General features: G+C 39.8%; 1 protein-coding gene across 10 annotated transcripts in view; it reads right to left on the bottom strand.

The window, feature by feature from the left end:
• Nucleotides 1–14,169, bottom strand: part of FGFR2 (fibroblast growth factor receptor 2) — a 198,703-nt gene that overhangs the window by 30,978 nt on the left and 153,556 nt on the right. For 4 of the 10 annotated variants that reach the window (XM_061635811.1, XM_061635814.1, XM_061635807.1 and 1 more), the window contains 2 exons: nucleotides 13,137–13,281; nucleotides 10,071–10,273 (listed from right to left, as the gene is read on the bottom strand). In XM_061635811.1, coding sequence (XP_061491795.1) covers nucleotides 10,071–10,273; nucleotides 13,137–13,281 — 348 coding nt within the window. The remainder of the gene's footprint in view (nucleotides 1–10,070; nucleotides 10,274–13,136; nucleotides 13,282–14,169) is intronic. The other 6 variants (XM_061635812.1, XM_061635816.1, XM_061635808.1 and 3 more) reach the window with 3 other exon arrangements.

The following is a 14,169-nucleotide window of genomic DNA, read 5'->3' as shown; positions in this document are numbered from 1 at the left end:
ACATTTGCTCCTTGGTAACCACAGTGTGACTAATACATGATTAGCTCCAAGCAGTAACTCTACATTTTTCATTAAAAAAAAAAAATTTAAATTTTAATAAATTTCTTGCTGTTTTAAACTGTGCTGAATAATTCACCATGAAATAGCAGATTGAAAGAAATAGATTATGATGGAAATTGTTGGTAAGATACGAAAGAAGCATAGCCTCAAGAACCCTTGTGAGTAAGGAGAGCACTGAACATGATGGAAAGGCCTGGTTTGCATGCCATGTTAAACCATGCTTTAAAACAAATTACCATTTAATGTGAACAAGCCACAAGCAGTAACCAAGGTTTGTTCTTGGCTTACTGCATGTGATTTGTTTGCAGGAAATAAGCCATGAACCCAGGTTTGGACAATACAACAAGCCACACAATTGAATGTTTTGTCTGCAGTGTGGTGGCAGCAGGAGTGGAGATCCACAGGAACTTTTGAGCAGAATAAGAAGGGCACTGTTGGATCTGGCCAAAGGCCAATCTAGTCCAATATCCTATTTTCACAGTGGCTGACAAGATACCTATGGGAGACCATAAGAGTACAACAGCACTCTTCTCACTCATGCTCCCTAGCAACTGATATTCAGAGGCATACTGCCTCCAACAGTGAAGGTAGAACATGGACATCATGGCTAGTAGCCATTGATATCCTTACCCTCCATAATCCTCTTTTAAAGCCATCCAAGTTGGTGGCCCTCACTTCCATAATTTAGCTATTCACATATAACTATTATCAGCACACTACTCGTTCATATTAAACCAGAGTTTGTTTTATACTTTGTGGCATGCAAACTTGGCTAATCGGTAGTTTGTTGTCATTCCTACGACACAACTCTAAAAAATTCAGTAGTGCTCTACCTCAGGCAAAATCAGTACAACCCAGGACTACTACAGAATGATATTACACAGCCTGCCCAAAGCCAGATATGGTTTTTAAGAGTACTGAACTATGACCGTTTCAAAGTAAAGATAGACTCAATAATAGGCAAAAGAAAAACACTTTGCGGTTTAAGAATGTACCTATAATCAACAGATATTTCTATCAAACTTTAAAAAGCAGGGAAATTGAGCAGCTATAGTGAATGCACCAGGGGAGTAGGAGACCTGACCTCCTCTCTGAGATATTGTTCTGCCCTATAAATTTGTCAAAATGCAAACACAATTTTGGGTTGGTCTTTCACAGTCAAATCCACTTGCTGTGTAGCTTGGAAGAATTTGGTAACATGTGCCTCGGAGCAAATGGTGAGTGGTGGCAATACCTGCCATATCCAAAGATGGAGAATTACATTTTTATATGTTTGTTGGTGTTCTTCTTATTTTGCTTCTTTCCTGTGTTACTAACTGTTTCTACAGAGATCTAACCTAGAAAATTGTATTTCTCTCATTACCCATCCTAGAAATCTGTGTCAAATTTATTTTTATTAATTTCAAAGCCTTTTTATTGGTCAATGTCATATGATGGTGAAGACGGCCTTTTGTGTTTGAAATGGGAGGTTATGCTCTATTTCTATTTTGGGTGCATTAACAGTTGAATCTGAAACTGCAGTTTGATGTAAAATCAGACTGATTTACATTATGTTGCTACTTGAGCGATGACTCTAGCTGTTGGAAAAAAAGAAACTTGGCCTGCCCAAGATGCATGTTTTCAGCCTGCAATCCTTAAACTACAGCACTTCAGGAAAGGTGGGCGTGGTCAGTTAAAAATGTAGAGCACACCTAGAATTTTGCTAGAATATACAATGCCTTGTAAAAGTAATCACACCCCTGACCAATGTTCTCATATTATTGAATAACAAATGGTACATTGTAATTTCGTTCTGTATGATATTTTCCTTTGAAACACTGAAACTCAAAATCAATTATTGTAAGGTGACATTGGTTTTATGTTGGGAAATATTTGTAAGCAACATAAAAAATGAAACATGTTGCTTGCATAGGCATTCAGCCCCTGTGTGGTGGAAGCTCCCAGTTTACACAGATGAAAGAAACTGCCCTATTAAAGACACAATTTCCTTACCATTGGCCTCCACCTGTGAATCATTAAAGTTGCTGTCACATTGTTAGGGTAAAACCCCCACTAATGAAGGATCATTAACCTCATGTTGTCAGGATACAAACCCCACTGTTGAAGGGCTATTGGTCAGGCTGTGGATCTGAAGGAAAATGAAAACCAAAGAGCATTCTATAGAAGTGAGAGATAATGCAATACAAATGCATTTCAGTTTTTTATGTTATGGTTCTTACAAATATTTTCCAACACTAAACCAATGTCATCTTATAATAATTGAGTTTCAGTGTTTCAAAATAAAATACCATACAGAATGAAATTACAATGTATCATTTGTAGCTCAGTAATATGAGAGCATTGGTCAGAGGCCTGATTACTATTGCAAGGCAATGTATTTCACCTCCCACTGTTTTATCTTGTGCAAACTGAGACACTCCTCAGTGTCACTGGAAACTATTCTGCAGAATAGTCAGTGCCATTGTTCCACAATTATTTCTGGAGTTTTTTTAGTGTTGCAAAGTGTTGCTGTACTTCACATATTTACAGAAACAGAAGCAAAAGAAAATGATTTATTATAGGAAACTTCACTAAAATTGCAAAGTAAATCAAACATCTAAAATGACTATCTGAACTATATCAACTGTCTTAATATTGTTGCTTCCTCCTTGCTAAAAAAAGGTCAGCACAGCACATGTCTTGTTTCTGTTATTTGGGCTGATGGCAGGTGTTGCCACCACTCACCATATGTTCAGAGGCACATGTTACCAAATTCTTCCAAGCTACACAGCAAGTGGATTGGACTGTGAAAGACCAACCCAAATGGTGTTTGCATTTTGACCAATTTGTAGGGCAGTACAATATCTCAGAGAGGAGGTCAGGTGTCCTGCTCCCCTGGTGCATTCACTATAGCTGCCCAATTTCCCTGCTTTTTAAAGTTTGACAGAAATATCTGTTAGCTATAGGTACGTTCTTAAACTGCAACTTTTTTGCCTATTAGTGAATTTCTCTGCTTTTTAATCTGGGAGGTAAGAAATGGGATCCTGTGCAAGATTGCTGAGAATGGTTTGATCATTTGCATGCTTATTGAGTTCAGTGGGATTTACTCCTGTGCAATCATGTTTAGGATAAGTGAAACTGACCACAGGGGATGGGGAAGGGAGGAGGAGGAAGGGTAAGGGAGGAGAAGGGAGGAAGGGCAGAGGGGAGGATGAGATGGAAGCAGGCAGGAGGGGGAGGGCAGATTTGATCATTTGCATGGTTATTGAGTTCAGTGGGATTTACTCCCGTGCAATCATGCTTAGGATAGGTAAAACTGACCATGGGGGGAGGATAAGAAGAGGGACAGAGGGCTGGAGTGGGCAAGGGAGGAGGAAGAAGGAAGAGGAGAGAGGGAGGGGAAAGGAAGGTCTGATCATTTGCATGCTTATTTAATTCTATGGGATTTACTCCCACACAATCATGGTTAGGATATGTAATACTTACCATGGGGGAGGAGGAGGAGGAGGAGGGGAGAGGGAAGGAGGAAGGGAGGGGAGGGGAAAGAGGGAATTGGGAGAGGGAGGGACAAAGGAATGGGGAGAAAGGGACAAATGGGAAGTAATGGAAGGGAGGAGGAGGGGAGGGCAGGTTTGATCATTTGCATGCTTATGTGTTCAGTGGGATTTACTCCCATACAATCATGCTTAAGATGGGTAAAACTGATCATGGGGGAGGAGGAGGGGAAGAGGGTAGGGGAAGGAGGAGGAGGGGCAAAGGAAGGGGGAGTGAAGAGGTAAGAGGGAGGGGATAGGAGGGAGGAGGGAGGGAGGGCAAGTTTTATCATTTACATGCTTATTGAGTTCAATGGGATTTATTACTGTGCATGCTTAGGGATCATGCTTAGGATAGGTGAAACTGACCTGGGGCAGGGGCAGGGAGGGGGTGGGGAAAGGGGCAGGGGGGACAAAGGGAGGAAGGGTAGGGGTAGGGAGGAAGGTGGAGGTGAGAGGGAGGGGAGGAGATTGGGTGGGCACTGGGCAGAGGGAAAGCCCCTTTCTTTTCCAAAAGGAAAGCATGGTGAACAGTATCATTGTTTTTCAAGGTTTCCCCCACCTTTTTATTCTACAGCAGGCACATGTATTCTCTCACACAAATTTAAACCAAAGCTGTCCCTGGCCACATCTACACCAGACCTTTATTTCACTTTAGACTGTCATGGTTTCTCCCAAAGTGTCCTAGGAAGTGTAGTTAGTGAAGGGTGCTGCGCATTGCTAGGAGATGCCCTGTTCCCCTCACAAAGCTTCAATCAGAGTGGCTGACTGTTAAACCACTCTGGCCACTGGAGCTCTGTCAGGGGAATAGGAGTCTCCTCTCAGCACCCTTCACAAACTACACTTCCCAGGATTCTTTGGGGGAAGCCATGACTGTCTCAAGTGAAATAAAGGTCTGGCGTAGGTGTGGCCCCCAGATTAGCCAAGCCAAGCAGCTGTGAGTCTGTCTTTTAGAACACTGACAGCTGGTTGTTATTGAGCATGCCCAGGCTTATCATTGACTTCAATGCTAAATTTCTTAAATTAATATTTAAATTAAATTAAATTAATATTGGCCAGGCATTTTTTTTAACTTTTCAACTGCAGAAGGTCAGAGTATGGGGCCAGGTCAATAATAGGATTACTGGTACTCTGTGAACATGGCTGATTTTTAATTAATTTCAACAAATTATGAGAACACTGACAGAAAAAAGACCAACAAGGGTCTGGATTTTTCTCTCTCTTTTTACACTTTGAACTCTCGATTCTCTCTGACTGTTTTGTGTATCGCCATGAAAATTGAGAGGATTGTTAAGCAAGCGTTTATGAGTTCAGGACTATAGGTTTTGTAAGGTTTTGTTTTGATATGATCTTATGGGAAGCAACAGAATGTCATGGGATGTTATTTTCAATTTAACAATGCGGGAAGCGAAAAATCCATGCTGGCTATAGTATACAGCCACTCTTGTGGCTGTGTAATTCCTTATGTCATACTTCATACATATAACGCCCTGCTTGCCACGTAGCTGGCAGGCTGGGCACAATTGCAGGTTGGGATGAAGCTGCTGCCTCCATCTTGAATGAAGGCAAAGTCGCACGTCACGTCTATGACGCAAGCGCGACGCAGCAGACCTTGGGGCGGAGCTGCTGGGCTTATTTAAGCCCAGCTGCCCCTCCTACCTTCCTCTTGCAGCTGCAACGCCCACCCTGCCCTCCCTCTTTTATGGTGTGCCTAGGGGTCGCTTCGGGGCTGAGTAGGAATTTTTATACTGCCCACCCTTGTTGGCAGGCAGGTTTTTTGCCTGCTCCACACTATGGGAGGAGGAAGGAATCAGGTTATGGGGCGTTGTTATTAATAGGTGGTTTTGGCTAATTGGCTACTTGACATTAAGATAATGCCCTCTCAGGGCAGTTCGTTATAGCACTGGTAGCGGAAAGGTGCGGGAAGGGAATAGTTAAGGACAGCTAGGTGGCCCCCTTAGGCATCTTTGGAGGTGAATGGTGGTTCCGGAGGCCTGTCTGTCATGGCTTTACAGCTCTAGGACAGGATATGGGCTGCCTTTGGGGCCAACTCATCTCATCTACCCAGGGGTTATTCGGCCCCGGGTGGGGATGACGTGGGAAGGCCCCCCTACTCACCTACAAGATGTGGTCAGGGTAAGGGGTAAGCAGATGGGCTTGCCCTTACCCCAACAGGGGCTGGTCACCCGAGAGCTGTTTGGCAAGCTACTTGCTCATAGACAGTTCCCGCACCTAGGCTTCCCTCTGCAGGTCACTTTAAATTGGGTTTTTTCTTGCTGTAATTTAATAAAGTGTCACTTGTTCAACCCAAGCTGATGTCTCTGTGTTTTATTTTGTCCCTTAACTGCAAATTAGAAAATGATCTGAAAGTTGTTCATTTCATCACTCAGATACCAATTTACCAACATTTATCTCAAAAGTCCTATCATTTCTTTTCCCTGACAGAGAAGGCTGTTTTGCAGTTTTGTTGGGGAAAGCCTGTTTAAACTTAAAATCTATAACTGCACTATGTTACATGCAATAACGTTATAGGGAAAGTTGAAAGAAACACTTTGCCTATTATTTTTATGTGTGCTGGGGAAGCAAACACACTAGTAACTATATCATCAACCAAGTCCTTAGTGTAAATAACAAGATTATATACAAAAGATGTACTCATTCTAGAGGAAGTATCCAGCATTAACTCTGTGTGTATGTGTTTGTGTGTGTCTCTGTGTGTGTACACACACACATATATATGTGGCAAGTCTCAAAGGTAATGCATTCTTGATTGATTCACTGGAGCAGAGCACAGTATTATGGAAGTGGAAGGACTATAAAAAGCTCTCCATCAGAAAAAAGATGGAATAGCAGTACAAGTTGGCCCAGAGTCCAGGGAGGCCTTCCGAGGCCAGTCCACACTTTTAAAAAGTCTTTTTCGTCCACTGAGAAATAGAAAAGAAAAATAATTCAGAACATCTTTGATATTTTTATTTTCTACAGGTTATTTCATTTCACATAGGTTGCTTCTTATTTTCTAAGAGTACTTCGCCTACCAACAAAAATTAGGGTCACACTCCCTTCAAGCCAACCTTCTGGGGGCCTCATGCCAGTAGGGTGGGTGGAGCCAGAGTGAAAAGTGGGCACAGCAATGGTTGCTTTCTTTGCACGGAAAGGCTGCATACACAAGCAACAAGTAAGAGGCATGATCACATTTGAAGATTCCAGCCAGGTAAAAGGACTCAAAGAAAGCATGGAATAAGGTTGCGGAAGGATATGGCCTAGGAAGAAGGGTCATGGACTGGGGACTGGGGAGGGTCCTGAGAGCCTGACAGAGAGGCCACAGACTCCATACTCCTGTCCCGCATTAAAATAATTAGTGATGACAATATATATAAAAAGAAGGGGGAGAAGTCAGGAGACATAATTAATTCATAGGCCAGCAGCTTACATCTGCTGAATCAAGACCAAACTGGTCTCCAGAAACAGCCAACAGCAGAGATCTGGAGAATTTCTGTCGGAAGGGAATTCCACGAGCTGCGGCTTACCAGAGAAAAGGTAACTGTGGTAGAACCTGTAGTAGGATCTACAAACCGGATCTCAATTTCAGTGTGTTTTGGGGTGGGTGGGTGGGTGTCATATGGTTGAAGATGTTCCCTCAAATAATTTTAGACCTCTGACTTAAAATAATAATGTTTAAAGGATAAAATACATGTCCAGAGCACCAAACTGAATATCAATTTTTTATATCAGAATTCAGTATGGGATTTTCCTTCCAGATTCCTCCATTATTTCACTCTCTCCGCACTAGAGTGCATAGCAACAGGGATGTTGGAGGAAGGGGTGTGTGAAAATAAAGATTAAGTGAAAATACAGGGTAAAACATACAGGGTATATGTCCAACCTTGTACACTCAAAGCCTGCTAGAACATATTCAGAACATTAGCCATTCAAATTAAAGTAACAATCCTTGGAGTTCTTAAAATGAACCACCATGCTTTGGAGATTTTAACCTCAGATTTTTAGGAGTTTTCCCAACAAATGCCATTTTGTGAACTTGGGGGTGTTGGTTTTATGTTGCAATTACACAAAATTTTCAGGTAAAATTGCTTATGTTTATAATTCTAAAGAAGTCTCAGAAACACAACTAAGCGGGGGGGAGGGGGGCTTAGTGTATCTCAACAAAAAAAGGCCTATTCAGCTAATCCAGAAACACATGCCAGTTAAACAAAACACCCTCTGTTTTTCTAACTCCTTCAGATTTACAGCAGAAGTATGAAACTCTAACCCTTAATGTACAGAAACTAAACAGTTACTTTTAAGAGCGGGGTGGACTCAAAATGTAAGTAATCTTTGCCTATGGAAACCATGGTTTGTTTGACTGCTGCTGTTGGCAGGAAATGTTACTTGAGCACAAAAAAACTATGAAAATAGGAACACATTTCCTTATAATGCTCTCAGCAGATATTTTCACAAATATTTAGCAGTGGCAACACCTGAAAACATGGAACGGAATAAACATAAAACAACATGCAGAAGCATTTCAAAGTCTATCAGATGATACCAGAAAATTATTCTGTTGGGTAGTATATTAATAAAAAGGTAAGAAAACTGAAATGCCAGCTGCTTAGCAAATCCAGAACATGAACAACTGTGCATCAACTTTAACATAAGCTTGCAGAACACACTGTTTAAAGCCTTCTTTAAAACACTGTCTATAGAGGAGTTCAACTATGCAACTATATGACAAATGATGAAAGTGAACCCTGCTATTGGCAAAGGAAGAGACAATTTATGAAAGAGTATTTAACAAACCAACAGAATGTGATAACTGCCCTTTGGAAAATGTTGAGGTTATGATGATCCATGGTCTGACTACTGACAGATGTATTATATATCAATGGTATTTTCTCTGTCATCATCACATGATCAGGTCATCTTGATGCTTTCATTCCAGTCACAGCCCAATAATCTCCTTTTATTCAAGTACTGATACAAATCGCCTTTTCTAGGTGGGCTTAGACTTAATGCTCTCTTTAGTATAGAACAACATAACTTTCAAATTTTCCTGATGTATATGTGCACATGCAAATGCATGCACATGTTTATTACACATACACGTTTTAGTACTCCATATGTGGAACACTAAATAAATAAATAAAATTTGTCAGTGATAAGGGCCTCTCATACAATTGCTTCAAACATCTTAATACTATCAGGTATCATGCAAGACAGTCACTCTGTGTGTGGCAACTTGCAAAACACCCTCCTTTCCAGAATGCCACTTTGATTAAAAACAACTCCATTCTACTTGTTTTCCATTCTCTCCCTCCCTCTCTGACACTATTCAATATATAACATATAAACAAAGGCACATCCTTTGCCTATCATTATGGAAGTGATAGGAAAGGTGAGTTCATATAAATATAAATATAATAAAATAAAATATATTCTTCAACCAAATGTTTAGCTCAGTTGCACTGATGTCCAAATTTACAACACTGCAGAATCAGAATACTTGTGACCCATCTACTGTTTTTGAAAATTATGATTCATCTCTAGAAACAAACATGTATTATAAAAATATATTGTCCCAAATGTCTCCAAATTATCCATACAATAATACCTGAATGGCAGGAAAGGAGAAAATTCTGACGGGGAAAAACTCAGCTCTCTCCTTGTGGTATGTATTGCTGTGTTTAGATCCTTTAGCTAAACAGATTTTTTCCTATTAAGGTGAAGAATATATGCGTCTTCCTCCACTCCTATACATGTGGCACCAGCTAATCTTTAAGTATGTAACTGAAATGGAAGGCACCTGTACATATACTATTTTATTTCTTCTCTTTCTTAAGTGTTCACATTTACTACATCCTCAAAACGTCTTTCATTTCACACTGGAAATTTAATCACTCTACCTCAACCCTGCTCCTGCATTAAATAATTTACAGCAGCCCTGAAGCTAGCGCTTTCTTTGACCTGAGGGTTCACTGGTGTCAGAACCCAGTCAGAGCCTCAGGAATATACACCAGGTTCTGGAACAACACAACCCAAATCCCCTTTGTTCAACATTAAATGCTCTCTCTCTCTCCAGCTGCACACTGGTGGAAGAGCAGGGTGCCTCTGAGCTTATGCAGACAGCCCTTCCATTTCCACTAAAGCACTACAGGATTCTTCTTCTTGGTGATTCTTCTTCACCAAACCTACATGGACCATCTAATTCTTCTAGAATTCTTCTAGAAGATACTTTTAGATTCTTCTAGAATCTTCTAGAATCTAAAGATTCTCAATTCTTCTTCTAGAATCTAGAGAATCTTCTAGATTCTTCTGTGCCTTTGTTCTAGGCACAAAGTTCAAGATTTCTGAGAATGGAGTTATGGATTTAAAGCAAACTTGAGTTCTATAGCCTCTCTTCTTAGCACTCAAACGCCACTTCAATCCATGTGTTTTATGCAAAAAAAATCTGCTGGCTTGTTTTTGTTTAGGGTAATAGGTTTTTTAAACTCTTTATCTACTTTCTGTTACCTGTCTGCGCAGAGGTATGCGCTTAGTCAACTTGTGCACGGCAGGTTGGCTACTGAAGTCCGGCTTCTTGGTGGTGGATCTCATGTGGCATAGGATGACTGTCACCACCATGCAGACAATTAGGAAGACCCCTACGCAGTATATGGCTATCTCCAGGTAGTCTGGGGATGTCGGATATGGTTTGTCTTCTATAGGTGCTACAGAGCAAGTTTGAAGGAGGAAAGAGTCATGAGGAAGAATTAACACGTGGCAAAAAAAACACACAACCCAACAACAAATCAGTAGCACAATATCAAAAAGTGGTCCCGCATCATGTTTGAAACAAACTACACAAGATACAGAATGCTGACAATTTCAACTGTCAATAGTTGCCTTAAGAAGCATTTTCAAGCCATCTCAATGCAACCATTTTTCAAAGTGCTGGCTAAAGCTGACTGTTACCTCACCAAGTGAGGCTTTTGAGATACTTCTGCACAAAATCACTGTGGTGTGAATAGCTGATCCTAATTAACTTCAAAATTAAAGACTACATGTTTAAATTATGCCTGTGATCACCTTTTCTTCTCATTCTATTTTCTTTTTGGCCAAGCAGCTTGAGACAGGAAAATGGGCACATAATTCACTCCAGATGAATCAATATTTATCCCAATCTCCCAATCTTTGGCCTGAAGCAAATGACAGGTTTAGTAAAATAATTTTTCAAGAGCATTGTATTTAACTCTGTGGGCCACCTGAACACACAATGAAAGGCAAACAAGCATTGAATTAGCTAGCTGAAAAGCAAGGCTTATGGGATACCAAAGCATAACAAAGCTGAGGCATGAATTAGCCTGGTTTAGGCATCCAAATACTTCTACTGAAAATCAGGCTGAAAGACTCGGCAAGTATTCGCCTTCATTGAGAACAGGATTCACAAAGCGTGTTAAAATGTATTGGGTGCCAAACTTTTATCAACAGCTCCTCTGTATGCAAACTTACTTAGGAGTAAGCCCACTGAAGATGGTGGAATTTACTTCTGAATAAATAGACATAGGATTTGGGCTGTAAAAATCAGTAGGAATTGAGTGCCTAATTAACCTTCAGATCCTTTGAAAATAACAGACTGATGGTAGATCCCCGTGTTCACTTTCACCCTGCCTCATACTGATGTTTGCAACTGCATTTTGGTGACTCTTAACAGGGTATGCTGTAGTCTTCAGGCTACTAAAGAATGGCAAGGTTGCTTTTTTGTTTACAGAGTCCATGTGCATCATTGCCCAGGGGCAGGGAAACAGAATTGGATCTAGAGAGGTGAGCAAATCTCTCTCCCCTCCTTGAAAAATGTTGCCACTCTCAACTCCTACAGCTTTCTTTAAAATTGTTCAAGGTGGATTTGGATGTTCCAGCACCAATCTGAACCTCACTCTGGGCAGAAACTCACTCTGGGCAGAAATATGAAGAACATGTCTGAGGAACTACTTTAATTTTGTTTAATATTCCTCTGCTTTTGCCCAAGCAAAATATTTTGCTTTAGGCACAATTTACTGGCAGGCCTAGTTGACTTTTTTCAGAAAACTAAATTGCACAAGAATCACATCTAAACTGCAAAGTAACTGTACAGTAAGATTGTGTCTGTGAATCCACCCTCATATTCACATATATGGGTAAAGAGGCACATAGATGTCTACTCATGGAATACCATGTTCATATCAGATCTTGAACAGCACCTAGTCCATAAATGACACCAAATAATGGCAATGCTATTTTATAATTATTTTCTTCCAATGTTAATTATTCATAATTGCACAAATTTGTTATTTTCCACTTAAGATTTAAATAATTTTTAAAAAGCCACTGACAAAACATTACTTTTTATATACTACAATAACGACACTTTAATCTATACTGTGGGTTTTGATATCAAGTAAGTTACAATTGTAACATTTAAGATCATATGTTAATGTAAACTGTCCCAAACTCTTTTACCTCACTATTCCAAATTATCATCGTAATCAGCATTCTGCAGCAACATCTGCTCATTATGCAAGCAATGCAAATTGCAATTTGTTCTTACATCTCATCTTGTGTTAATATAAGCTTTCATTCAAACAAATTGATTAAGAAGTGGTGCTTAAGCACTTGCAAATATGGAAAGAACACTGCAAGCAGAAGCAACTGCAACATTAAACACTGGCTACCTGTTTAGTGATAAATGCACTTTGGAAGCCTCAAAAGTGAATAGTTAAGATAGTAATGTGAGTTATGTCTTACATAGAGAGAAGAAATAATCTAGAAATCTTGAGAACAATTTATATAGCAGCATAATACTTATTGAACACATGCAGGTACCAAACCTTTATTTTAAAAAAATTATGGCTTAATATATACTGACCATCAAATTACAAATTGTGCAAATAATAATTAGGCAGTTGCTCTGTACTGAACAGTTATAAAGCAAGAAAGTTTCATTAGTGCATACATCTAAAACTATATTTTCTGACGGACAACCAATTTCAAGCAATGAAGCACATTAATGTGTGTTTCTGCTAAAAACAGAAATATCATCAATCCAAGCATGAGAAGACATGCTTTGCAGAAAAAGCAAATTAGCTCATTTGCTTAGAACATGCAATATTTAAAGATACATCAAGTTGATCCCAAAGATATATAAAACACTGCTTCTGTATTCACAGTTCAGCACAGCCAATTCTCATAGAAACATGTGTAAACCCAGGCAATTTGACTGAGTTAAGGTATTTCATAAAATGCTACTTTAAAATCCCCCTTAATAAACTTTCCCGAGGGATTGCGAATTTGTCTCATGGAGAAGCTTATGATTGTTGACTTTAAGTTATTTCATGAAGCATCACAGAAAGCCTTTTGTTTCAAATTTATAACAAATATTAAGACATTGAAAAAATCAGTTCATCTTTGTAAGCTGAAGTGCAGCATTTTGCTGAAAAAAGTTTTTTAAAGTAAATTTAAAGCCATTTCTGAGACAGAAGCTGTGCTAATTTGGCAGCAATCAACAATGAAGTGGGGCAGGGCGGGGAGAACCACTGAAAGATAGCAGTAATATACCTGGCAGAACTGTCAACCATGCAGAGTGAAAGGATATCCCAATAGAATTACCCGCCAAGCATGTATACTCCCCCGCATCCTCAAAAGTTACATTCCGTAAATAGAGAACCTCAATCTCTTTGTCCGTGGTGTTAACACCGGCAGCCTAGAAAAAAAAGGGAAGCAAGAGAAAAGCTAGACATTTTAGGAATTCTTGTGGATGGGAAGTGGAACCACGGGGAGCTTGGCACTTCAGAAGAAACAACGCTGCACAGCCGTGGGGAGATCCCATCCACAAAGCCCTCAACCAAAAAGCAATTACCAACAGATCCCAGCTCACCTTAGAGAGGAATGAATCATCAACACCCTTCACCAAACCTACACACACCACCTAAATATGCATGCAATCAAAGAACATGGAAAAAATTGTCCACAAAAATGTTTGGGGGGGAAAACACAAAGAAAGATGAAATAGAGAGAACAACATGAAAGAGGCAGATTGTAACGTGACTTAAGATGTCCTTCAAATTAAGAAAGAGGAATTTTAGAAACATACAGAGAAAAGATGAAAACTAAGAAACAACACCTTCATAAAGGAAGTATGTTAATTACATCCTGGACTAAATACAGCCCCAAGAGTCTACTGCCATATTATTTAATGACTGAGGATGAGAACACAGTCTGCCAGTGCCTCAAATAGTCCCATAAATCAAAGTTGAGGTTTAAATATAAAGTAGCAGCTAATACATCCATCATGGAACTAAATGCAGGTTTGTTGTAGCTAGACACACCCAGACAATCAGTTGGCCCAAAAAGTAAACAGGCTACCAGTGCTTTAAGTGATCGTGGAAATAAAAGCTCAGGATAACCGATTGTCTAGGTGTGCTTACTTGTGATATAGTTACACTTGGGTCCACTATGACAACCAAAAGTGTGGAAACTTTGCTGAGTGATGAGAAGTTGGTCCGAACCAGAGTTTGGAAGTAATTCGTTACTTCTAATTCATTACTTTTTTGGGGAACGAGTGGATAATTCCTTTACATTTTGATTGCAA

This window comes from Rhineura floridana, chromosome 7, assembly GCF_030035675.1.
Source record: "Rhineura floridana isolate rRhiFlo1 chromosome 7, rRhiFlo1.hap2, whole genome shotgun sequence".
NCBI lineage: Eukaryota > Metazoa > Chordata > Lepidosauria > Squamata > Rhineuridae > Rhineura > Rhineura floridana.
Note: the sequence above shows the minus strand (reverse complement) of the source record. Positions and strands in the feature narration are given on the sequence as shown.